General features: G+C 42.6%; 2 protein-coding genes across 2 annotated transcripts in view; one reads left to right on the top strand and one right to left on the bottom strand.

Moving 5' to 3' along the window:
- GMPS (guanosine monophosphate synthase) overlaps positions 1 to 222 on the bottom strand; it is a 92,826-nt gene extending 92,604 nt beyond the window's left edge. The window contains exon 1 of the mRNA XM_084847327.1: positions 175 to 222. The gene's annotated coding sequence lies outside the window, so the exon portion shown is untranslated. The remainder of the gene's footprint in view (positions 1 to 174) is intronic.
- SLC33A1 (solute carrier family 33 member 1) lies at positions 94 to 26,633 on the top strand. The gene is made up of 6 exons (XM_084847330.1): positions 94 to 1,549; positions 3,777 to 3,967; positions 8,775 to 8,959; positions 15,042 to 15,159; positions 18,107 to 18,322; positions 22,183 to 26,633. The coding sequence occupies exons 1-6, from the start codon at positions 778 to 780 to the stop codon at positions 22,348 to 22,350; spliced, it is 1,650 nt and encodes a 549-aa protein (XP_084703456.1). The 5' UTR covers positions 94 to 777; the 3' UTR covers positions 22,351 to 26,633.

Here is a 26,633-nt window from a genome sequence, read left to right as displayed (position 1 = left end):
TCGCACACGCGGTGCCTAGGGGGCCGATCTACCCCCCGGATCTCTATGGCGCTCCGTTCTACCCCTTCGCATCGGCCGCTCCACCAGCTCGATGGGGAACCGGAAGCGTGGCTGTCGCTCGGCTGCGCCCGTTCCCGCCCTGCTCAGCACGGACCGCTCGAGTTCCCCCTCTACCTTTTTTCCCCGCCCCCGTGTCTTTCCCCGATAAGGCAGCTTCTTCGTGACGTCGACGCCCGCTCGGCCAGTAGGGTAAGACCACGGCTGCCGGGAGCTTTCGCGGGCCTGGCGGCTCCTTCGGCGTCGGGTTGTGTTTCCGGCCGGGAAGCTTTCGCGGGTCGGACTGTGCCGGGCCGAGGGCTGGGAAGATGATCCCCGGTTGATGTCGAGAGCCGGCTGGGGCGAAGGAAGTGTTGCGACTGTGGCCCCGACGAGGACGGGGCCATCCCGTCTTTCCAGCCCTGGGCGGGTGCCCGGCGAAGACCCTGGGAGCGAAGGCGCGTCGCTTCCCAGCGCCGAGAGCGACCCGGGAGGAGAGAATTGGCACTTCTGCCCCTCTGGGGGTGAGGGGACCCCGCTAACTCCGGCGGGCTTAGCCATATTGGCCTAGGGCAGTATCAGAGGAGGGGGTCCCGAGCTACCCCCCCCCCCGGTCTGGGCGATCTGTCTTGGGCAGAGTTGGGCGCTTCCCTTGATCTGTCCTGCGGTTTGGGGAGCTGCTGTCGGGGAAAGGATCCCCTCGCCTTCCTCAGGACGACGGCTTTGGACTACGTGTGCGACATGTCCCCAACTATCTCCTACAAGGACAGCAGTCGGCAACGCCGGCCTGGCAACTTCCAGAACTCCCTGAATGTGATGAAGAATGACCAGCTGCCTCTTGATGTCTACGAAGATGGCCATGCCGAGACAGCTGGAGAGGGTGATACAGAGATGCTGCTTGAAGAGCCCAGTGTTTCACCTGTTGGGTCCCCCAGAGGCTATCGAGCAGAGCTCGGCAATATCTTATTGCTCCTCTTCCTCTATGTGCTGCAGGGTATTCCTTTGGGGCTTGCGGGCAGCATCCCGCTCATCTTGCAAAGCAAGAACGTTAGCTACAAAGACCAGGCATTCTTTAGTTTTGTCTTCTGGCCTTTCAGCCTAAAGCTGCTTTGGGCTCCCTTGGTGGATGCTGTGTACTTCAGGAGCTTTGGTCGCCGCAAGTCTTGGCTTGTGCCCACTCAGTACACCTTAGGGCTTTTTATGATGTACCTGTCTGTGCAGGTGGACTCACTCCTTGGGGAAACGGATGGCAAAAGCCCAGATGTGGTGGCCCTTACAGTGACCTTCTTCTTGTTTGAGTTCCTGGCAGCTACTCAGGACATAGCTGTAGATGGCTGGGCATTGACTATGTTGTCGCGGGAGAATGTGGGCTATGCGTCCACTTGTAACTCTGTGGGCCAAACAGCGGGCTATTTCCTGGGAAATGTCCTATTCTTGGCTCTTGAATCGGCTTCTTTTTGCAACAAGTATTTGCGTTTTCAGCCTCAACCCAGAGGAATCGTTACGCTTTCAGGTATTATTTATTGAAGGGGATATAATGATGCGGGTATCTCTTGGACTGCCTTCTCTCTTTTTTTTCAAGCTTATATGTCCATTTCAAATTGAAAATTGTTTATGTGTAGTGTAGTAAGAAGGGTGATGCATTCATTCTAATGTGGATTGTTTTGAGTAGGCCCCTTTTATACAGTGGCTCAGAAAAGTAGTGTAATATTTGGTTTTCAGGATTGCCATATCTATCCGATTCTGAAGGTTCATATTTAGTGGCTGTCTAACCTTTAATATGTTCTCTTGATACAAAGTCAGTGTGCAAGTCGGGAAGATCATGTACTGCTTAATGCCATGTGGCAACTCTACACTTGCATATTTTGTTCAGATTACCTAGTTTGAAAATGCTATAGTGATGTCATAAACATTCATTTAAGAAGCTAAATCAGGCTAGTTACCCTTGTCTAAGCTTATTAACATTGATAACAAGAGAGAGACAATACTTCTGATTCATATGGTCTAGAAAAGTAAAGTATCACATAGGTAAACTAATGTTTATACAAAATAGATAAAGGCCTGTCAAATTCCAGAATTTTTCTAGAGTTCCCTTCAGGAGAGGGAAAAGGGGCACTGCTCCCCCCAACACACTTTATCGCCATCATAAGGTTCTTTTTGGTGTTGGCTAGCCTACCCAGTGATGGGAAGATTTTTTTTTTTATCCTGTCTAAACATTCTGGACTTTAATACTTTTCCTCATAGGATTGAATTTACTTACACGGGACACTCACGTACATGTGAAATGTAAAGGCATGCACTCCTGGGACACCAGAGGGTCCCAAGCACTGAGGTAGCTTTAATGTTTCAGAGAACTCCTCCGCAAACTCTGTGTTTTTAAATATATTTTTTTTAAAGGAGAGGGTGGGAAGAGAGGCTTCATGGCCCAAGACACTGATGTTTTTATATTGCATTTTATTGTATTTATATTTCCTGCTTTTCCTCCAAAGAGCTCAGGATGGTATCCATAGGGCTGTCCTAGTTTTATCCTGTCAGCAACACAGTGAGGTATGTTAGGATGAGACCGGTCCAGGCCACAGAGTATGATTCATGACTAAGCGGGGTGTTGAACACAGATCTCCACTCTCCAAGTTTAGTATTATATCCATTTGTCTCACACACTTTCTTTGCATCTGTCCTGCATGTTTTGCTGCATCTGTGCAACACAAGAATCTGTGATTTTTGCACTGGCATAACAGCCTCTTCCATCTGATCCAATTGATTTTTTGTTTTATTTTTCTGCTTTCTACAGTGTACCATTGGATTGGCTTATAAAACAGTAGTTCATGCTGATTTCTTCTCTATCAGAAAATAATTTCAATGAGCTCTGTCTTTTTACACAGGCAGTACCTTGTCCTTACGATGTATGAACAGTTAATTGAATAGTATAGTGGACTCTGCCACCTTAACTATTTTGAATAGTTTTAAGAAGCATTAAAGGCAACCCTTCATGCCATTTCTCTCTTGAGAGACCTGTTTACTGACAGAAGAGAGTTTAATGCATGAACTGACTAAAGGCTTAAGAGATGAATGCTTGAAAGATACTGTGTTTGACTCAATATGTCCTAGATGCTGCTACACTATAAAATGTCTGAGCTATCTACTTTTCTTAAAGTGTAGACAGCTGTTTTATTAAATAGAAACAATAAAGAGGCCATAGATGTTTGAGTGATTTCAGGATGGCTGCTTTAAGCACTTGCTCTAAGATCTTGCATATTTGGATTATTTGAATTAATCATATAATGCACCCAGCTGGTTAAGTAATGAAAGTTCCTGGGGTTGACGATAACAGTCTTTGTTTAAATGAGTTCTTAAAATTTTGGCTCTTCATCTTTAATTAATTTACTTTTTCACATTGTGGTCCGTAAATCCATTCCTATGAAAATTAGTTTGGCAACTTTCCTTTTTGTAAAGATAAAGGCTACCATACATAGACTGCTTGCTCTGGTGCAGCCCCATATCATTTGAAGGAGCTAATCTAGCATAAATGGATTGCAGATTACAGCCTAAAATAAAAAGTTTGCTAGAGATAGGGAGCTGTTATTGAAACAAATCTCCATATTTGGATTATATGTTAATTGTTTCATGCCATTCAAAGGTAGCCACAATGTATGTGTAAGTTAGTATCTTATTAGCTTAAAGTGTCTTTATAATGAAACAGATTTTGTATTATGAGTGGAAATGCATATCTATCTTTTCAGATTTCCTTTTTTTCTGGGGTGCTGTTTTCTTAATAACTACCACCTTGGTTGCACTCTTGAAAAAAGAAAATAAGAAAGTGACCTTCGCAAAAGAAGAAACAAAAGGCATCATGGATACGTACAAACTGCTTTTCTCAATAGTCAAAATGCCAGCAGTCCTTACATTCTGTGCCATGATTTTAACAGCAAAAGTGAGTAAATGATTTGCAGTTACCAGCTGAGAATGTGTGCCCTTTTAACAAGTCATTATTTACCCGTAGACCTACTGTATATGCCAGTCTTATGAGCTACTGTGCCAGCAAAAGAATAGCCAGGAAGGGTTCTTTGGTTGCTGTGTCTGTATACATCACAGCCTGTGTTGCTACAGTGGCATAATAGGTTGGTGCAAGATATCATGGTGGTGTAATTTAATTGTGCCTGTTGCTATGCAGGGAGCTGCTGCCTTTGCAGAACTCTGAGAGATTAGTGTTTGGTAATGAGATTTCATAATGAGGTCTTGCACCTCATAGGTTGCACATCAAGGCAAATATGCTTAACCTCTCAACTATGGGATCCCACTGGAGCTTTGTGATACCAAGCAATCTATTTTTCAGATATTGTTTTGAATGTGTGCACAGGAGGAGTACAATCATACCTCTTACCCCTGCCCCTTAAATGTATTTGGTGTACTGTCTGGAAGAGCATACAAGTGTACAAACTGTATGCATGTCGGCTTTGTATGCACAACTAAGGACACTGTCTAATCAAAGGTTCCTCAGCTGCACAGATGCTCCTTATCTGCATTTATTTATTAAATTTATTAATCGCCCATCTGGCTGGTCACCCCGCCACTCTGAGTGATGTACAATAATAGAAACAGTTTACAATAATAAAATTCTACATTAAAAACATCATATTTCTAAAAATACCCTAACCCACCCCAAATGCCTGCCTGAACAACTATGTTTTTAATGCGTGGCGGAAGCTCATTAAAGAGGGGGCATGGCACAGTTCCCTAGGGAGGGAGTTCCACAGAGTGGGGACCACCACAGAGAAGGCCCTCTCCCTCGTCCTCACCAGTCTAGCTGTCCTGGCTGATGGGACAGAGAGAAGGCCATTCAAGGCTGATCTTGTTAAGCGGCCTGTCTGGTGCTGCTGGAGGCGCTCCTTGATATAGGCTGGGCCGGAACCATATAGGGTTTTAAAGGTCAAAACCAACACCTTGAATTTGGCCCGGAAAACACCATGGGCTCCTTTAGATGTTACACCATGTGCAGACATGTCTGGAATGAGGTCAGCGGTAGCAAGTGGACACAGACCCAACTTCCCCATGTACGCATGTTCAGAATAATGTCTGAACATTGATTCTAGTATATTGGTCTGAAATGTATACATTTTCAGTAGATTATCTACCACCTAAGTTTTATAGGGTTCTGCAGGAAAGGTTCAACCTGTGGTATTACCATTTAAACAGGATCTGGTAGAAGGTGTTGGGGGGGAGTTTTGCCTGGGACCATGAAGAGTTCCTGCCAGTCAGAGTAGACTGTACTGGCCTAGATGACCCAAATGTTTGATCTGTTATAAGGCAGCTTCCTGTGTATGGTTTAAAGCAAACTTGGATCTAAAGTCTAAATACACCATAATCCACAGCTACATTTTTGGGGTATATTTTTGAGTTTTGACTAATAGAAATGCTGCCTTGGCTTCCAAGTGGTTAAGGCAATTAAACTATTTCAGTATCTGTGGAAGAGCTGGTGTACTGGTTAGAGTGTTTGTCTGGGACTTGGGAGATCCAGTTTCTAGTCCCCATTCAGCCATGAAGCTCACTGCGTAACTTTGGGCCAATCACTGACTCTCAGCCAAACCTACCTCATGGGGTTGTTGTGAGGATAAAATGGAGAGAAGAGGATCATGTAAGCCACCTTGGGCTTCTTGCAAGAGGAAAAAAGGTGGGATATAAATGAAATAAATAAATATGGCAATTAAGAATTACCACTTTAGATGACCCAGCAAGTCTCTACTCTATGTGCATTCTCTCTTTGTTCCTGACAGACAGCATGAGCTCAGTTAGCCCTGTAGTGTCCACCCAGACAGACTGGCTGTCCTGCTGCTTCTCTTATCCCCCCACCCCCAATCTGTGATGTGGGAAGTAAGAGAGAGAACATGCTCATTCTCCATAGTGCTACTCTTGAGTTTTTCAGATTGAGAGCTTATAGCATACAATCTGAGGGAGGAAAAGAGCCATTGTACCTAGCACACCTCACTCACTGATCATACCTTGGCTTAATAAATTCTTTATTAATCTTGGGCCATGCACAGAGCCTCTTCCCTTGATGGTGTGCCACAATGAACCCCAGTCGGAAGTTTCAGTTAACCATAATTTTCCATTATGTCCAAACTGGGTAACTATGTTTACCAGGTTTGGAACAAGCCAGGATCTTAAACCAAATTCAAATTGTGTTTTAAGATCTTGGCATGTTCCAAACCTGATAACCATAGTTTCCTGGTTCAGAGACTATGGCTGGGCTCACACAACACACTAACCCATGATGTTTTATTTGCCAGAACAACCCATGATGGGTTAGTGTGTTGTCTGTGGGATGTCCCCCTTCCCACGGTGGGGTATTTCCCCCAAATAAGCCACCCTGAGAACCCACGGTCTGCAGGAAGGGTTATTTTACCTGTGGTGGATTAGCATGTTGTCTGTCGCGCCAGTGTGGGTTACGGAGATTGCCTACAGAGCTCCACAGCAAGAGCAGCCAAAAATGCTGCGACCGCTCTGCTCTTTTCAAGCAATCTCTATTCCTGCCGCAAAGGAAGCTGGGATAACTGCCTGGCTGGGCAGGAGGACTATAGGAAGAGGAGGGGCGAGGGGGATGGTGGTGAAATAAACTACTCTGTGTAGCTTGTTTGCCTGACTGTCTGATGGGAGCACAGTAGGTTGTTTGCATAACCACCTACACAGCGTAGCTTGCCACCCATCATGTCTTAGGATGATGTGTGAGCCTAGCCAATGGCTAATTGAAGATTTCCTGGCTTATTGCAGTGTGCCAAAAAGGTAGGACGGAAGGGGCAGTATGAGGATGGAATGCATGGGCAAAAGGTTTGTGCATATTAAGCTGAGGCATGATTGTCCAAACTGGGCCATAGTGAACAACACAGCATGCATGGCAACTGCTCTGTCTGACTTACTTTTTTGTCTTCTGAGGGATGCCCCTCTTTGATACTTTTCTCGTTACTGGGTTGCTGCTGATTTTCTCCCTGTAATCTACAAGATTTCATCAACAATGTGCTACCATCTTTGTTGTGGAGCTGTAGAATAAATGGTGGTTAAACAATATAACTCCTCCTAATATTGAATTCAGCTGCTCAGTGCTGACATGTCTGTAGCCCAAACAGGGCCACTGACAAGAGAAACGGTATTGGTATGCTCCGGAGTACCCCAAAGTTTGCAGAAATACAGAAAATCTTTAGGGGGAAGAAACAGCAGGACCCACCCCACACACACATATTGCAAATCAGGACTGCAAATGTTCATTGCCCATAGAATGCTGAGTACTGAGGAAGACAGGAGACAGAATGGAATATGCCTGAAGAGGGCATGACTGACTGGCTGCAACTGGACCACTCCACACTGCAGTGTTTTGTTGTAGGTCCTAGTTTTTAAACATAAACAGCACACAAGGGCAACCAAAGGTTTTATTTTAACCCTTGGAATCTGCTGTGCCAGGCACTGTGACTCAATCACTCCTGCTGCCTCTGGCAGCAGCTAGACAACCCAGGAATGAACCCAGAACTTCGGGTTTTCTCTGTCTGACAAGTCGCATGTCTGTATTCAGATGTCATGATAAGCAACCCAGACATGGAGCATCCCTGGGTTGTTTAGCTGTTCCCACTCACAAGAGGAGCCAAGTGGGGATGATCGAACTGTCATCGATCATGATATGGTGATCTAGCCGATAGATCTAGCTATCGAACTATGGTGACTAGCTTGCTGGCTTATTCACAACAACCCTGGATTTAAAAACTTCATTGGTTGTTGTTGCATGTGAACTGGGCCAATATCTCTTTGGATTGTTGCCTGGGCCATATTTATGCATTCTTGATAGCACTATAAGATTGATCCAAGAGCCACTGTTGTACAGTCTTCCATAACTGTTATCAAATGTGGTATTTTCTGTCAAAAGGTTTGGAATGGGTCTGATCCTTCAGGAAGCTGACATCTGGATATCGGAGACTAAAGCAAATTGTACTAGAGTACCTGTGCGAACTTCAGAGTTCTGAGTTGCTTTTTTGGGACATGATTAACATGATAATTCAAAGTTTCTTTAGCTTGAGAGCCCCTGCAGCTCATAAGATGGGATAGCTTTCTAATTGGATCCTTGCCTAGGATAAGTAGGTGGCCAGACTCTCCATCTGGCTCAATGCTGGCTCAATTCAGACATCACACTAACTCATGGTTTGTGCTACTAATAGCCAGGAACCCACACCATAATTTGAGCTTTGAAATGTTCAACTGTTATACTAGAGTTTAATGTTTTGTTCTTTTTTCATGTGCTTAGCATACCACTTCACAAGTTCACTTCCACCTCCATGATGCAGCATCGTCTTGAGGTTGAGCAGCGTCATAACTGTTGTTTGTCAATAGCATGTGAATTCAGATGAAATGGCAGATTAGTGTTACTGTAAACTATGGTTTGCAAACCAGCGTCAAACCACGGTTACGTATCGTTGGTGACTCTTCACAAACCATATTCCGATGAAATCAAACAATCCATGGTTTAATTTTATAAACCATGGCTTGGCTTTATTTGCAAGTGTGGGCCACAGTGTTGGGACTCGAACCTGGGTTTGAATTCCATATAACCCATGGTTGGCTGACCATGGATAAGTCACCGTGTATCAATACAGTAGAAAAATAAGGTGTTATTAACAAGGCTTATTGTGAATGCAAGAGAGATGGTAAAATGCTTTCCACACTAACAATGCTATAGAAATTAACAAGAGTTTATGTTGCAGATTGGATTCTCAGCAGCAGATGCAGTGACGGGGCTAAAACTGGTAGAAGAAGGAGTACCTAAAGAACACTTAGCTCTACTTGCTGTCCCAATGGTTCCGCTGCAGATCATATTGCCCCTGATTATCAGCAAATACACAGCAGGTCCACAGCCCCTGAACACATTTTATAAAGCGATGCCTTTTAGGTAAAAATGTCTTGATGGTTACACTCGTTAATATATAGAACAATCTGTTAACGTGGAACTATAATTTGCTAGCCATAAAAAGAAATAGGTTGATTACAGACATGACTAACATAAGTCCCATTAATTTAAATCAGTCTGCTCTTTGTTGTTTATTTGTTCAGTCGCTTCCAACTCTTCGTGACTTCATGGACCAGCCCATGCCAGAGCTTCCTATCGGCCGTCGCCACCCCCAGCTCCCCCAAGGTCGAGTCCGTCACCTCCAGAATATCATCCATCCATCTTGCCCTTGGTTGGCCCCTCTTCCGTTGGCCTTCCACTTTCCCTAGCATCAGCATCTTCTCCAGGGTATCCTGTCTTCTAATGATGTGGCCAAAGTACTTCAGTTTTGCCTTTAATATCCTTCCCCCAAGTGAGCAGTCTGGCTTTATTTCCTGGAGTATGGACTGGTTTGATCTTCATAGAATCATAGAATAGTAGGGTTGGAAGGGGCCTACAAGGCCATCGAGTCCAACCCCCTGCTCAATGCAGGAATCCAAGTCAGAGCATCCCTGACAGATGGCTGTCCAGCCTCGTCTTGAAGGCCTCCAGTGTGGGAGAGCCCACCACCTCCCCAGGTAATTGGTTCCGTTGTCGTATTGCTCTTACAGTCAGGAAGTTTTTCCAGATGTTCAGCCGGAATCTGGCTTCCTGTAACTTGAGCCCATTATTCTGTGTCCTGCACTCTGGGATGATCAAGAAGAGATCCTGGCCTTCTCTGTGACAACCTTTCAAATACTTGAAGAGTGCTATTATATCTCCCCTCAGTTTTCTCTTCTCAAGGCTAAACATGCCCAGTTCTTTCAGTCTCTCTTCATAGGGCTTTGTTTCCAGTCCCCTGATCATCTTTGTTGCCCTCCTTTGAACCCTCTCCAGTTTGTCTGCATCCTTCTTAAAGTGTGGTGCCCAGAACTGGACACAGTACTCCAGATGAGGCCTAACCAGTGCTGAGTAGAGGGGAACTAGTACTTCCCGGGATTTGGAAGCGATGCTTCTATGAATGCAGCCCAAAAGAGCATTGGTCTTTTTTTGCAGCCACATCACATTGTTGGCTCATATTCAGCTTGTGAGCGACAACAATTCCAAGATCCTTCTCGCTTGTAGTGTGGTTGAGCCACGTATCCCCCATCTTGTGCATTTGGAAGCTGTGCATTTGGTTTCTTTTTCCTAGGTGCAGAACTTGGCATTTGTCCCTATTAAATGTCATTCTGTTGTTTTCTGCCCAGCGCTCCAGTCTATCCAGATCACTTTGAATTTTGTTTCTGTCTTTCTGTCTATTAGCTATCCCTCCCAATTTTGTGTCATCTGCAAATTTGATCAGCATTCCCTGCACCTCCTCCTCCAAGTCATTAATAAAAATGTTGAAGAGCACTGGGCCCAGGACTGAGCCCTGCAGTACCCCACTCGTTACCTCTCCCTAGTTTGAGAAGGTCCCATTGATAAGCACTCTTTGAGTCTGATTCTGTAGCTAACTGTGGATCCACCGGATCGTTGTTTCATCTAGCCCACTTTGAGCTAGTTTGCTCATCAGGAGATCATGGGGCACTTTGTCGAAAGCTTTGCTGAAGTTGAGGTATATGATGTCTACAGCATTCCCACGGTCTACAAGGGAGGGTACTTGATCAAAAAATGAGATCAGATTTGTCTGGCAGGACTTGTTTTTGACAAATCCATGTTGGCTTCAAGTAATCACGGCATTGTTGTCAAGGTGCTTCCAGATGGATTGCTTTATCATCTGCTCCAGAATTTTCCCAGGGATTGATGTCAGACTGACTGGTCTGTAGTTCCCAGGTTCCTCCTTTTTACCCTTTTTGAAGATAGGGACAACGTTAGCCCTCCTCCAGTCATCTGGCACTTCCCCCGTCCTCCATGAATTCTCAAAGAGAATAGACAGCGGTTCTGAGAGTTCTTCTGCCAGTTCCTTTATGACTCTAGGATGCAGTTCATCTGGCCCTGGAGATTTGAACTCATTCAAAGTAATGAGGTGTTCCTTGACCATGTGCCTGTCGATCTCAAGCTGCAATCCTGCCCCTTCAGCCTGTACTTCGCCTTTGCCAGGGGGGTCATAGACCCTCTTTTGGGAGAAGTCTGAGCCAAAGTAGGAATTGAGCACCTCTGCCTTTTCTTTGTCATCTGTTATCATTTTGCCATCCTTATTTAATAGCTGAACCACCATTTCTTTCCTCTGCCTTTTACTATGCACGTAGCTGAAGAAAGCCTTTTTGTTTTTAACATCCCTTGCAAACCTCAGCTCATTCTCAGCTTTAGCCTTCCTGACGCCATCCCTGCAATTCTGTGCTATCTGCCTGTACTCTTCCTTTGTTACTTGGCCTTCTTTCCACTTCCTATATGTGTCCTTTTTTGTTTTCAGGTCATCCCTAAGCTTTTTGTAAAGCCACATTGGCTTCTTCTGTTGTCTTCCACCTTTCCTTCTTGTTGGAATTGCTTGTGATTGTGCCTTGAGAATTTCCTTTTTTAAAAGCTCCCACCCATCTTGGACTCCTTTTCTCGCTAGCATCGCTTGCCATGGGACCTTACTGATCATTGTTCTGAGTTTATGAAAATCAGCTTTCCTAAAATCCAGGGTACGCGTTTGACTACACTCGGCTTTTGCTTCCCTTAGAACCAAGAACTCAAGTACAACATGGTCGCTTTCCCCCAGAGTTCCTGTAACTGCTACTTTATCATCTCTGTTGGTTAGGATCAAGTCAGGGATAGCCAGTCCTCTAGTTCCTTCCTCTCCTTTCTGTAGGAGGAAGTTATCTGCCACACAAGTCAGAAATTTCCTGGAGGGGCCATGTTTTGCAGAATTTGTCTCCCAACAAATATCGGGGAAATTGAAGTCCCCCATTACTACTACATCATGCTTCCTTAAAACATTGGCTATTTGCTTTTCAAAAGTTTCATCGTTCTTCTCCTTGATTGGGTGGCCGGTAGTAGACTCAGACCACCAGGTTCCTTTTATTCTTTGCTCCATTTATTTCAACCCAGATGCTCTCAATGGGGCTACCAAGCTCCTCCTCCTGTATTTCTGTGCCGAGATATGTATTTTTCACATACGGTGCAACCCCACCTCCCTTTCTGTTCCTCCTGTTCTTTTTGAACAAGTTATATCCTTCAATTGCTGTATTCCAGTCATGAGAGTCATCCCACCAAGTCTCAGTTATACCTATCAGGTATAACTTGATCTTCTTGCAGTCCAAGGCACTCTCAGAATTTTCCTCCAGCACCACAGTTCAAAAGCATTTATCTTCCTTCACTCAGCCTTCCTTATGGTCCAGCTCTCGCAGCCATAGGTTACTACGGGGAATACCATTGCTTTAACTATGTGGACCTTTGTTGTCAGTGTGATGTCTCTGCTGTTCACTATTTTATCAAGATTTGTCATTGCTCTCCTCCCAAGAAGTAAACGTCTTCTGATTTCCTGGCTGCAGTCAGCATCTGCAGTAATCTTTGTGCCTAGAAAGACAAAGTCTGTCACTGCCTCCACGTTTTCTCCCTCTATTTGCCAGTTATCAATCAAGCTGATTGCCATAATCTTGGTTTTTTTGAGGTTTAACTGCAACCCAGCTTGTGCACTTTCTTCTTTCACCTTTGTCATGAGGTTCCTCAGCTCCTCCTCGCTTTCAGCCATCAAAGTGGTATCATCTGCATATCTGAGGTTGTTACTGTTTCTTCCAGTGATTTTAACTCCAGCCTTGGCTTCATCAAGCCCAGCACATTGCATGATGCATTCTGCATACAAGTTGAGTAGGTAGGGTGAGAGTATACAACCCTGCCGTACTCCTTTCCCAATCTTAAACCAGTCCGTTGTTCCGTGGTCTGTTCACCGTTGCTACTTGGTCATTATACAGATTCCTCAGGAGGCAGACAAGATGACTTGGTATCCCCAGCCCACCAAGAACTTGCCACAATTTGTTATGATCCACACAGTCAAAGTCTTTAGAATAGTCAATAAAACAGAAATAGATGTTTTTCTGAAACTCCCTGTCTTTCTCCATTATCCAGCCAATATTGTGAATTTGGTCTCTAGTTCCTCTGCCTTTTCTAAACGCAGCTTGTACATCTGGAAATTCTCGTTCCATGAATTGCTGGAGTCTACCTTGCAAGATCTTGAGCATTACTTTACTGGCATGTGAAATAAGTGCCACTGTTCAATAGTTTGAACATTCTTTGGTGCTTCCCTTTTTTGGTATGGGGATATAAGTTGATTTTTTCCAATCTGTTGGCCATTCTTGTGTTTTCCAAATTTGCTGGCATATGGCATGCATCACCTTGACAGCATCATCTTGCAAGATTTTAAACAGTTCAGCTGGGATACTGTCATCTCCTGCTGCCTTGTTATTAGCAATGCTTCTTAAGGCCCTCTTCACTGACCACACCATCAAATCTATCCTCGATATTATTATCCTTCCTATACAGATCTTCCGTATATTCTTGCCACCTTTTCCTGATCTCTTCTGCTTCTGTTAGGTCCTTGCCATCTTTGTTTTTGATGATACCCATTTTTGCCTGGAATTTACCTCCGATGTTTCTAATTTTCTGGAAGAGGTCTCTTGTCCTTCCTATTCTATTATCTTCTTCCGCTTCCGCGCATTGCTTGTTTAAAAATAATTCCTTATCTCTTCTGGCTAACCTCTGGAATTTTGCATTTAATTGGGCATATCTCCCCCTATCACTGTTGCCTTTGCTTTCCTTCTTTCTTGGGCTGCTTCCAGTGTCTCAGCAGACAGCCATCTTGCTTTCTTTTTCTTTGGGACGTTTTTTGTTGCCGCCTCCTGAACAATGTTGCGAACTTCTGTCCATAGTTCTTCCGGGACCCTATCTACTAAATCTGGTCCCTTAAATCTATTCTTCACCTCCACTGCATATTCATTAGGAATATTAGTGAGCTCATATCTAACTGATCTGTGGGTCTTCCCTATTCTCTTTAGTCTGATTCTAAATTGTGCAATAAGAAGTTCGTGATCTGAACTACAATCAGCTCCAGGTCCTGTTTTTACCAACTGCATAGATGTCTGCCACCTTTGGCTACAAAGGATGTAGTCCATCTGATTTCGGTGTCAACCGTCTGGTGAAGTCCATGTATAAAGTCAGTTTGCTCTATGTATGACTAAATTTGGAACCAGCCCAATGAGATACATATGCCAGGATTTTACTTCGTAAACTTAACAGCAGTTATAAGCTTAAGCACCCCCCCACACACACACACCTTTGCTGTTCATTATGCAGTTTATTGTGAAGTGAGGTAGCATTGCTGAATTAAATGTTTCAAGAACTGTGGTTGATTAAAGCGCCCCCTACAATAGCGAATATTTTTATCCTCCCAGTTGGCTTCAACTGCAGCTGAGCTTCCCTATAGGAAACGGTGCTATCTATGTTGGGAGTAATTTGGAGCATCTGGGCCCTTTCTTTCTGGTTCATGAAACTGATTCTCTGGTCTACGTTCAGTCTTTATGGACTTGTCATTTCCTTCTAGCCTTTTTGGACTAGGAAAGAATGGATTTAGGCATCCCCATATGAGATGGGCTGGCAAGGAACCCAAGGTGGCTTACATGGTCCTCCTCCTCTCCATTTTATCCTCACAACAACCCTGTGAGGTAGGTTAGGCCTAGAGTCAAGTGACTGACCCAAAGCCTCCCAGCGAGCTTCATGGCCTGAGTGGGGGCTAGAACCTGGATTTCTCAAGTTCCACACCAACATTCTAACCACTACACCACACTGGCTCTCTTTCCATTTAAGGCATAAATAATCTGTGTTAAATTATCTTTAGAATACACAGTTGTTTAAGAAATGCTTTAATAGATCAAAAGCAAGGTGCACCCAGATCAGCATTCTTCCCAACCAGCATGTGCTAGGTAGCCTGCTAGAATTACCCAGCCCAGTGGTTCACCAGTGCACCATAACCTACCTTCTCTCCTACCCACCCCATCCCCAATCTATATCATCATAAAACTTAGATTGATCTTGCTAGCTCCTGTTGATATAATGCAGGTAATATCTTGGTAATCAACCCAAGATGTTTTCTCTCTTCTTTTCACTACAGGTTACTGTTTGGATTGGAATTTGCTCTCTTGGTTTGGTGGACTCCCAAAGTGAAATACGAAGGAGGATTTCCCATCTATTACTATATTATATTGTTGTTAAGTTATGCCTTGCATCAGGTAACAACTTGCTATAGTTTCGTGTGTGTGTGTGTGTGTGTGTGTGTGTATATATATATATATATTTATTTAGCTTTCTGTGTAGATAAAAGGTGTTGTTTTTAACAGTCCTTTTATATGTGTACACTGTCTTGTGCTCAAGCTTTGTGTATACTTGAATTGGGCACAATTTCCTAAAATATACTTGTTTGTTCTGTACAAATCTTTACTGTTGCTATTAATACCAGTTTTAATGATCGGATCATGTGTCTTCCATAGTGTAGGGAACAAATCAATACTGCAAGAGGAATTGCATGAAGTAAATTCCTACTGTTGGTTGTTTAGCTTTGAAAACACTGAGTGTCTGCCTTTATACATGATTTTAGAAAAGAGTTTATTTAAGTTTTTCATTTTATATAACACACAAGGGAAAGTATAATTAACATGACATGAGTCCAATGAGCTATGAATAAATCATCAGAATTACTTGAAAAAAACCTCCAACTGTTTGACACAGATTGTGTTATATGTACCACCACACAGGCAGTTATTGCTACCAAAACTACTACCAATAATAATGGATTATGCCAAGTACAGTGACTGAAGACCAGTATGTGTTCTGGAATTCCCTGTGAAATGCGTATTAATATGTTATTTTATCTTGATGTATCTTTGTTTAAAGCCTATTAGGATGAATTAAGCCTGAAATCTTATACCAGCTTATGTAGAAGCAAGCTCCATTGAACTCAGTGGGACTTATTGTTGAATAAACACGTATAAGATTGGCTGTAAGCTTTCCTAAATGAATATATAGGGGAGCAATCCTATGGCCGCTAGACAGTGTTTAGATGGCCATAGGATTTTTCGGTTTCTGGGAACCGAGTTCAGGAGCCAGTTTCTAGAGCTCTGTTTCCAGAAACAGTGCTCCCAGCCGCCTCGTAGGTAGTGCAGTTTGTCTCTGTGCTTGTAACCACAGCACAGAGTGGGTGAAAAGGTGACATTCCCGGGGGAGGGGAGGAGACTGCGGAAGCGTGATTACGACACTTCCTATGTGCCGTCTGGCCTCCCCCACTTCCCCTGCTCTGATGCCCCCAGCTAGACAGCCAAAATTGGCTGTCAAGCCGCAAATGTAGGGTGACTGGAACACTGAGGAGAAGATGCCCTCTGTGCTCCACCAGCGCTGCATTGGATAGTCGTCTGAGTTCGGAGGTGGCTGACTACCCCGATAAGATTGTGCCCTAAGAGTTTGAAACTGTTGGCTGATCTTGGCATCAAATCCAAGGTAAAGACTACGTTTCTGATTGTCCTCATTCATATGTGAGTGCAAACTTGCATATGTATACCTGAGCCTGATGAACCCAGAAATATTGGGATCTTTTGCAGAGGTATGGCGTGCACAGAGGAGACTGTATACTGTACTCTGGCAAAAGTGAGAAATTAATTAAAAAACTCTGGCAATTGGAGTGTAGAAGTTTTTATTTTATCATAAATATTTACAGAAAGAAAAAGAAGTTTAGCACATCATGCCATTGCATTGGATAGGCAGATTCCTGCTGATAATAGTGATAGAGTAAGAAGAGACGGAGGCTGGGTGTTAAGGTTCACTAAATAAGGAGCTGGGAGGGCACTCTGGAAATGGCGAGGCCTAAGCTCAGTGCGATACCAAACATGGAGAGAGGCAAGGGAATTGGAGGAACAGAGACAAAGAAGGGAGGCTAACTAAGTGTTGGGAGCTCCAAGTCTGAGAAAACCTAGAACAACATTCCCAGAATTGGAAGGAGTGAAGGATAAGGGGAGCAACCCTTTATTTTCTGGAATTAAAATCACACTGTTGTTTTCCCACAAAGCATCCTATCTTTTCCTGCATGATCCACTCTGTCATCCTCTCAAAAAAAACAACCCCCACCAAAAAAGCACCCCTTGCTCTTGCATCGTCCAGTCTCCGTATTCCCATAAACATGCTTTCCAGTAAACCCCCTCCTGACTCACCAAACACTGTTTTCCAGCGGTGCAAATTGGGCAGGGAGGTTCTCCTTGCACTAAGAGCCCCCTTTTGCAGAGGGGTTGACTCCCCTCCTCCATATCCTTTGCTAATATCTGATTTCTCACAGGTTGCCTTTCTACCCACAGACACAGTAAACTTGCATTCCTTTCTAAGTGAGAACCTTTTCATACTAAGGGTTTTCATGAAGACGAGTAATTTACATCCCCAAATCACTTTTGTCTTACCTTTACCTGCCCAGTCCGAAGAGTTATTCCCACCCGTCACCCTTCCCTGGGGCACTTATTAAAGTGAGCATTGTTTTTAGAGGGAGGAAGAGGAAAGTACAGGTGACCCTACTCAACTTAATCAGATTCCCTTATCTGTTCTCTTATTGGATATGGCATGGATCAGAGAGTTGCCTCCAGAATTGCAACTCTGAGTCTAGGTCCCTTGTCCCTCCATGTTGCTTTTAATAAAGGAAATGTGATCTGATTTCAGCAGTCATACGTTTCCCTGTCCGTGGTCCACATTATTGGCTGCTGGTGGGCAGGGGAAGAGGAATCGCACAATGTGATGTCATTTCAAAAACACCCCTTGCTCTTATGAAATGTAATGTGGGGAGAGAGGGGGGCGGGATCTAGATGTAAGGTTGCTGTTTTCATCGGCAACTCTGTGGTCTGTGGTATGTCTAGGTCCATGTCTTATTTAGTTTTTCCCTGATAAGATGGCTGCATCTTATTTCTCTAATAAATGTAAAAGTGCGGGTCTGTAATTTTAGACTTCTTCTAAGCCCCCAGTAGCTCTCAACAGCTGGCATTTTGAGGGGGAGTGTTCACTTTAGAAGGGAGTTCCACAGTGTTTAACAGATCCAAATTTTGCAAAGCTAGCTTAGTAATATGAGGTATTTCACTAGAACACACTTACTACTTAAAGTTGTTCTCTTCTTTTGATTTTCTTTGTGTCCCGTTTGTTGCCTTTCCCCAGGTCACACTGTACAGCATGTATGTTGCTATAATGGCTTTCAATGCCAAAGTTAGTGACCCACTCATTGGAGGAACATACATGACACTACTTAACACACTGTCGAATCTGGGAGGAAACTGGCCTGCCACAGTAGCTCTTTGGCTCGTGGATCCACTTACGGTGAAGGAGTGCACTGGAATTCAAGGACACAGCTGTGGGACTGCAGCTGCTGCAGAAGTAAGTTTGGTACCAGGGGATTTTCTATTTGAATACGACTCTGAATAAAGTGACACTGGCTTTCTATCTTGATCTTCCGTATTTAAAATGTTTTAAGAGACATTTTCGGCTTATTGTTTTTTTGGTTTTGCATATTATCAACATTCACATTAAATTGTATCTCTTGTAAAAATAATTTGCACTTCCTGTGTGAGCCCCTTGTCTTTCTACTGTTCATGAAAACCTCCCATATCAAAGCAATCCTTGCTACACAGGACCTTTTGCTGTGCCCATAATATTGGATTCTAAGGTCCTTGGGCCCCTCTTGAGCTCTGCATGGCACTTAATGAGCTGTTGGTGAGGAGGAGAGCAAAATGGTTGGGCTTTTCAGAATATTGACAGCAGGTTACTTTGGTAGAAGAACAATGTCTCTTGCTTTGGCTGCAAACCAAATGCTTCTATTCCTTTCCTCCTTCAGTGGGCCTTACCAATGCACCAGTTGACTTAATTAGCTGAGATATGAATGGGCCTTCATGTGTGTAGCGGCTTTGTTCCTTCCTTCACATGAACCAGCAAACAGACTAGGAAGCCTTCCATTAACTATAGCCTGGATGGGGAATCTTTTTCAGCGTATGGGCTGAATTAGCTCTGGCGCAAACATGTCAGGAGCTGCACCACAGAGTGGGTGGGGCCATCCCACTGCTGACATACGGTCACAACATGATTGCCCAGGCCCTATTCACTCACTCTCATGCATCACCCCTTGCTTACTGTGATCTGACTTTTTCAAAGCTTCTGTCAATATAAATGGGAGGCTCTCTTAAAACCTAAATATAGCGGGGGAGGGGTGATTTTTTGGATGGGGGTGCAGGATTGGGGAGAGAAAGGTTAGCCCTTCCCTCTCCAGCAGCAGTCTCCCTAAAATGCCCCTCCCATGCTGCAATTAGGCTTTTAGAAGCCTAATTGTCACCAATGGAGGCTTTTTAAAAGCCTCGCTTGTGGTGTGGGAAGGTGGAGGGGAAATCCATTGTCTTGGATCAGAGATAAGGGTGGGGGATGGATGGGGACCTCCCACGGGTCGTATCTGGCCCACAGGCTGAAGGTTCGCCATCTCTGAATTATAGTTTCCATTTTTTTTTCCAAATTGAGAAACTATGGTTAATGGCTTCATCACAAGCCAGGCTATTAGGCCACAGGTTGTCTTAATATCCTGGCTTGTTCTGAAGCTTATTGGACAAAATGGGGGGCTATAGTTAATGGAAGTCTTCCTGCATGGCTGGCCCAAGACATTTTGCTCCTTGAGGTGAAGAACAAGATGGTGCCCCTGCCATATATTACATGTATAGAAACTGCACTGGCAGTTGGATCTTGCTTCAACATTGGCAATGAGACAGTGACTGAGTTCGCATGATCATGGAGAGAAAATAAGCCACGGTGGTTTTTATTTTTTCTCCCTGTGTGTGTTGTTCATGAGTAATCTAATTAGCATAATTACCCTCACCAGGCGCAGGTTGTCATGATATCTGAACCTGGCAAGGGTGGGTGGCTGGGGTGGTTTACAAATCACCCTGAAAACCATGGCTTGTTCTAGAGTTTGTAAACCACCACAGCCACCCACCCTCGTCAGGTTCAGACATCACAACAGCCTGCACCCAGTGAGGATAACTATGCTAATTAGGTAGGTTGCGACTGGCATGTGCAGGGAGGGAAAATAAGCCACTGTGGGTTTTTTTTCTCTTCTTTGATTGTATGGACCTGCTCAATGTCTTGGTTCACACAATTGCCACAGCCCACAATGGCTTATTTAAGTCATGGTTGGTTGCAACGTGTGCCAGGTGACTTTTGAATATTCAAGCTGTGACCGCTTGTTATGTCATGTGAACCTGGCAAGGGTGGGTTGTTGGCATGGTTAACAAACCATCCACAACCCTAAAACAGCCCATGAATATTCAAATGGCTGCCCACGTGTCACGCTAAGCCCCAAGGGTAAACTAACCCACTATGACTTAGAGTGACATGCGAACAGGCCCACTGTCCTCTATTGTCCCTGAGGGCAGCAAGCAAGTTTGGCAACACAGGCCAGGTTGCATGGCACACATAGGTCTATCATTTAACTCCTCACTGTCACTCTCCACACCCTTGCATCTGCTGCCTGAAGGGCTACCTTAATAGGGCTGGCTCTGACCTCATGGCTTGTTCACTTCTTCTAGCAGGCCATTGGGCTCATTCATAATCTATATCTGCAGTTAATCTACAGATAATCCTACGGTTATCTCTGTTCTGGTAACCTCATATTTGAATTACCGTAATGCATTATACTTTGGGCTGGTTTTCACAGCAGCTGAAAATCTTGAGCTGGTTCAAAACAGGGCAGTGAGATTGTTAACAGGGACTGACTGATTTGATAATATTATGCCAGTACTTTATGATCTGCACTGGCTGCCAGTCCATTTCCAGGCCCAATTCAAATGCTGCTCTTAACCTACCTGGCTTTGGACCAGGTTACCTGAAAAATTGTTGTCTTCTGTGTATACCTGACCCTCAGATCATCTTCGGAGGCCTTTCCCTGGGTCCCCCTCACTGAATGAGGTGAGGTGGATGGATATTAAGGAGAGGGCCTATTTAGTGGTGGCACTGATTGTGGAATGACCTGACCAGAGAGGCTTGTCTGGCACCCACATTGTGGGTTTTTCACCCGGTGAAGGTATTTTTTCCCCTAGGCTTTTTAGTCCATCAGTTTTAAATACTGTGTTAGGGTGCAACTGTATGCATGTTTAGACAGAAAAAGTCCTCCAGCTCCCAGCATTCCCCAGCCAGCTGGGAAATGCTGAGAGAATGCCAGGAGTTGTAGGACTTTTTTCTGTCTAAACATGCATAGGATTGCACCTTTAGTGTGTGTTTAAAACTTTGCACTACTGCTGGCTTTTATTTTGGTTATTGCTTTGGTTCTATTCTGTTTGAAACATAAAGGTTTTTATATTATGTTTTACTCTGTTAATATATTTTATGTTTTTTAAGCTTTGCTTTGTGAACTGCCCAGACAGCTATGGCTATTGTGCCATATAAAAATGTAATAAAGTAAATAATATATTGGCTTATTAAGCCAAGATATGATTGTCCAAACTTGGCCATTGTAAAGCTGTAATCAGCTAGGTTGCCTCCTTTTCTCTCTCCTCTGGTCCTATCACTTTTCAGTATCATATACAAGTGTCTTGCTGACGTTTTGTTATGATGTGGTTCAAAATAGGGACGGCGGAGAATTCCGCCACAGACTCCAATGAGGCCGGATTCTAAAGAATCCGGCCCCCCGGAGTCCATGGCGGAACGGAACACTTACCTCTGCCTCCCCACGGAATCCTCTTCGGCCGGATCCTCCGGCTCCGGATTGCCAGCAATATGGCTGCCATGCCGTATCGCTGGCTGAAGGGGACTGACTGCGGACGCAAATGGCTGCATTTATGGCTGCATTTACCTTAAACTAAGGCCTTTACAGTCGCAAATGGTGTCCTGGATGCCATTTGCATCCGCAGTCAGTCAGGTCCCCTTCAGCCAGCGATATGGCATGGCGGCTGTATCGCTGGCGCTTTCGAGCTGGGTGGCGGCTCCACGGAATTGCTGCAGAGCGGAGCCAGCCAAAAAGGATTCTGGGGAGAGGAAAGGATCGCCTCCCCCCCCCCCGTGGGCGGATTCCCCACGGACTGGCAGGTAGGGAATCCGCCCATCCCTAGTTCAAAGCAATGGAAAGCCAGCTGTGTAATAAATGGGACAATTGTTTTTAATATACTGTATTTTTATGTCAAAAGCAGCTTGTTCATCTATAATATTAACTTGTTCAATTAATGTGTGTATCTATATAACCCCCCTCCCTTTCTCCCCTGCAGCTTTGTACAAAAGAAGGTGGATCTTGTGTTATTACCCTGGATGGTTATTATGTGGAATCCATAATATGTGTGGCTTTGGGATTTGCTTGGTGGCTGTTTCTTGGACCCAGATTCAAAAAGCTGCAAGATGAGAGAGCATCTTCATGGAAATGCAGGAGAACCAGATAATGAAAATGGAATGCCAGAAAAGACTAGCAAAAGTTGTCATGGTCTTATCCCAAAATTGTACAAGAGAACAAATTATATCAGAACAATGGTCAGTTTACACATGCCAAATGACTTTACAAAAAAGTAAAGCCAGGAGAGTAGTATATGGATTGGTAATAAAGTTTACCTTCCCTATCTGAAATTGCCCTTAAGTTTAAAAAACAAAACAAATCATACTCCAAAACAGCACTTTTAAACTACATAGCTGTCCTGTTAACTTGCAGTGGCTGCCTTTTTGTCTTTTGACTGATATCATTCTTTAACGGTATCTCTAAACAAAATCTCTGGATATAATGCCTTGAAATATTTTTGATGGAATATAAAGATTGAATGTATATAGTATAAAAGGTATAGAGAGGAAAACTGGTACTGAACAATTTTTTCCTTTTATAGCTGACCATAACAACACTTTTGGGGAGAAAACAATGAGTAGAAAAGATTCTTTCAAATGTGTTTTTCCTGTCTCCTCTAAGCTTTAAAGATTTATAAGAGGGATATTTTTATAATGACAATTTAGCTTTTTAAAAAAATGTGCACACTTTACTTCAAGGCACTTTGATTTGCAAGTAGAAATTATTTCTTCATTGTAGCATTAGTACCAGAGGGAATGGCTTACTAGACACTTAACAGTGATCATAAGCAATAGAGAGGCAGGGCAGCATATTAACCACTACTGAAGAAAAGGCTTCCAAAAATAAGGAGAAGGTATAGGCAAATATATGGAAAAGGCGAATTTATGGTTTCTCCGGAATGAAACATACTACTTGCTTGTTTGTATGCAGAACCCAAAGAGGACTAAGCAAAAAAGACTCTGTGCCTTTTGAAAATAAGTTGTATAAAATGGTGATGAGGTGTCTGTCCTGCCGCATTTTAGAACATGCATGTCGTTCTAATATAACATAGTCATTCAACTATTCCTGCTGTTGCCAGGAATTGCCTGTAGCTGGAGATTATTGCAATGATCATTATTAAGAGGAAGTCTTCTCTTTAGTGCCTTAATGATGTACAGTTTGATGTATATCAAGTGAAAAGGGGCACTGTATAGTATGTTGGATGTATTTTGTACATCTTTCATAATATTAAAATACCTTCAAAAGGTATGACAGGCTAGTGTCATAGTTATGATACTGGTATGAAATGCTGAAATGTTAATATCAAAGGTATTTTCTATCTCAGTTTTATTGGTTATTTCAAGAGGTCAATTCTTTCTGAAAAGGGATATTCTTGATTCCAAGTGAATCTAAATGATTTACATTGTACAGTTCTTTTACAGCTCTTTTCAGAGCGTAAATAAATATTGAATGCTAACTTGAGAATAAGTTCCGCTGAAATGAGTGGGACTTGCTTCCAAGGAAATGGGGATAGGCTCGAAGTGCTGGAAGGAGTTTTAACACTATCAACAGAGAACCCTCATTAGCCTTACTTTGATCTACATTCCTTTACATCTGAAGATTGAAGTGTCCCACACTTAAGCAGTGTATAACTTCAGTCACCAACAACTTAGACACTGTTACCTGGATTTATTTCAGAGTATTGCTATTAACTGGTTTATGGATTTCAGTGATGGGCTTCAATCTTGAAACTATATTTATTTGGAACAGTCCTGGAGTTCTACTACCATAAAACAAACTGTTCCAAAAATATAGTTTCAAGGTTTCATCCTAACATGGAAATCCATAAACCAGTTAAATAGTAATACTCTGATTAAATCCAGGTAATAGTGTTTAATTTGCTGGTGATTAGACTATATGTTTAGTTGTGGCCACTTGTTTGATTATGTTCTGCAGCTACATAGTAGGTTTTGAGATTGCAGGATGCTGAAGGCATAATACCAACTGTCATAGACTTTGAGGCTCGCTAGTTTTCTCCCCTTGGCATGTTCTAACATCGTGATAGTATATTATCTTTATCTTGTAACTTAGTTCAGATGAATAATCAGACCTGTTTACTTGAATGAAAATCCATAGCACTCTCAAATACTTTTTATTTTCATTCCTTGTTTACAATAGCCAGATTTTGTTTGCCTTAAATTTGATCTATCCTCATTGGCTAGATAAGCACAAATAATATAATCTTAGCATAAAATAGTTCATTAGAGGTTATTTAGTGGCTTGAACATGTATTTATTGTAGTTTCATTTATTTTTGTTTTGAGATAGCATAAATGGAAAACCTGTTAACAAAAAAAAGTTCCTTAATTGTCTCTAGGCAGCATTTGGGAGGGGATAGTTCTCAAAAAGGGTATCTGGGTTGCAGAACATGCACAACAAATTATCTGGTTAGCCCTTTTATATTTTCCAGTTCCGTATTACTGTTTATACAGTGTGCCAAGATGAATAAAGGCTATGCATTTAAACAAATGTTTGATACTGTAGAGTAAATTCTGTAGATGGTTAACTTAAACTAAAACCCAGAATAAATAGCAATGCCAAACTGAGATCTGGAAAGACAGCTTAAACGTACTGATTGGGATCCAAAGAACCACTCAAGGTGGACTCGGGGTTGTGTTTTTCAAACAGCAGCAGCCCTCCCCCGAATATTACAGTTACATTTGAAATGCAGTGGACTTTCAAAGCAGCTGATGACACACAGCATGGATTCTGCTCTACAAAGGTAAAAAAGATCAAGCATCTTACTGGGCATGCTCAAGCCCTTGGGAATTTAAATGAACCTTTTGATCCTGGCCTACAGCTGATTTCACCCATGTGGATTGGTGAAATTATTTTTTCATTACTTAAATATGTCTTAAATACATACCATTGAGATGAATGATCCTTCCTGAATAATATGCTCCTCAGGCTTTATATACACATATACCTTTACTGCAAATCCAAGAGTGTCTTGGCATTACCTTTTCCACTCATTGGCAGAAGTATTCCTATGGATTTAAAAATATCCTGAGAAACATCCCTACATCTGGGATAGGAGTCTATGGAGCCATTACAAGTTAAATAGTTCATGGACTGAAGGATCAGCCTTTTCACTTTAAGTATATTATCTGAACTGATATTAAAAGAGAATAAAAGAACTGTAATTATTGAAGGCTATCTGCATTGTGTGAAAAGTTAAATGAATTATGCTAACTGCTATAGTTTCAACACAGACTACAAATGATGTAAATTGAGGAAAAAGTTCTAATTTAAAGTCTGCTCAACTTTCACTGAGATTTTATTAAATGCGGTGTTCACTTAATTGGAATAAATTATAACATGGGATAACCTTGGCATGTAATTGCTTCCCATTTTTAGGATAATGTGACATCCCTGATAGCAGTTTTCAGCATTTAGGCAATCCAGTACAATTACCTCATGAAAAATGGAACACGTGATCTCACTTGTGTATAAGGTTCACAAGACAGTGTTTCTTATAATAATTACCTTATGTCAAAGGAGATGCTCTCAAGGAGGAAGTTGTAATAAGTATTATTTGATAACTACTGTTTGCACCTCTTATCGTCTGAATCTTATCCAGCACTCTGCAATGCAGTCTTCAGTTGTCATTATTAGATTAACAAAGCTTTACTATTGTTTCTGGGTTTCCTGTTAGCTATAGATGTCATGGTTTTCCCTTGATCTTATTATGAAGTATGTACTCTACTTATATCTTACATCAGACATAACCATAGAAGTATTTTGTAATACACTATTGCCTTCTTTTGAAGAAACCTAAAACTAGTAAATTGAGGCAAATTATATACAATCAAATTCATTTTCCAAGGTGTACATACTTGTTGAAGAAAGGTATTACAATATTGCTCCAATGGACCTCTTAAAATATTTTAGTGAGAAACAGTTAAGTGATGGCCAGGAAGTCTATTAATTACTTTGACTGTAATATAGAGTGGAAACAGAGGGACAATGTATATGTTGGAATGCTTCTGAGTTTGGGTTTTTTTCCTGTATGATGTGCTGTAAATTATGGCAGTGCTATTTAAAAACCAAATACTTTTACTTTTGGAGTGATGGTTAATCATCTTGAAGATTAGAATGAAACTGCTGGCGCATATACAATTTAAAATGGCTGATTTCTAAAATGCAACCTATATAACTATTTCATTTCACTGTTTTATCAAAAGTGTTTGGGTTTTTCTTCATATTTAAGCTTATACAATGTTTTAAATCTTGTTACTTGATAAATATGAGACCACACTATGATTTATTTCCTTGTTGAAAGTGTTGTTTATGGAAACAGTAGAACGTCTTGGAAGTCCTATCTTTTGTTTCAATAAAGTAAAGTTCCAGTTTT

This window comes from Heloderma suspectum, chromosome 3 (assembly GCF_057233095.1).
Source record: "Heloderma suspectum isolate Gila_16-S chromosome 3, 16-S_ref, whole genome shotgun sequence".
Taxonomy (NCBI): Eukaryota; Metazoa; Chordata; class Lepidosauria; order Squamata; family Helodermatidae; genus Heloderma; species Heloderma suspectum.
The sequence above is the reverse complement of the archived record's forward strand: the minus strand, read 5'-3'. Positions and strand labels throughout refer to the sequence as shown.

Bases quoted from the DNA above. Each gene is read 5' to 3' on its own strand.
- SLC33A1 (XM_084847330.1), top strand. From the start codon at position 778: ATGTCCCCAACTATCTCCTACAAGGACAGCAGTCGGCAACGCCGGCCT. The intron at 1,550-3,776 runs GTATTATTTATT...CTATCTTTTCAG, and splicing joins AGGAATCGTTACGCTTTCAG to ATTTCCTTTTTTTCTGGGGT. The intron at 3,968-8,774 runs GTGAGTAAATGA...TTTATGTTGCAG, and splicing joins CCATGATTTTAACAGCAAAA to ATTGGATTCTCAGCAGCAGA.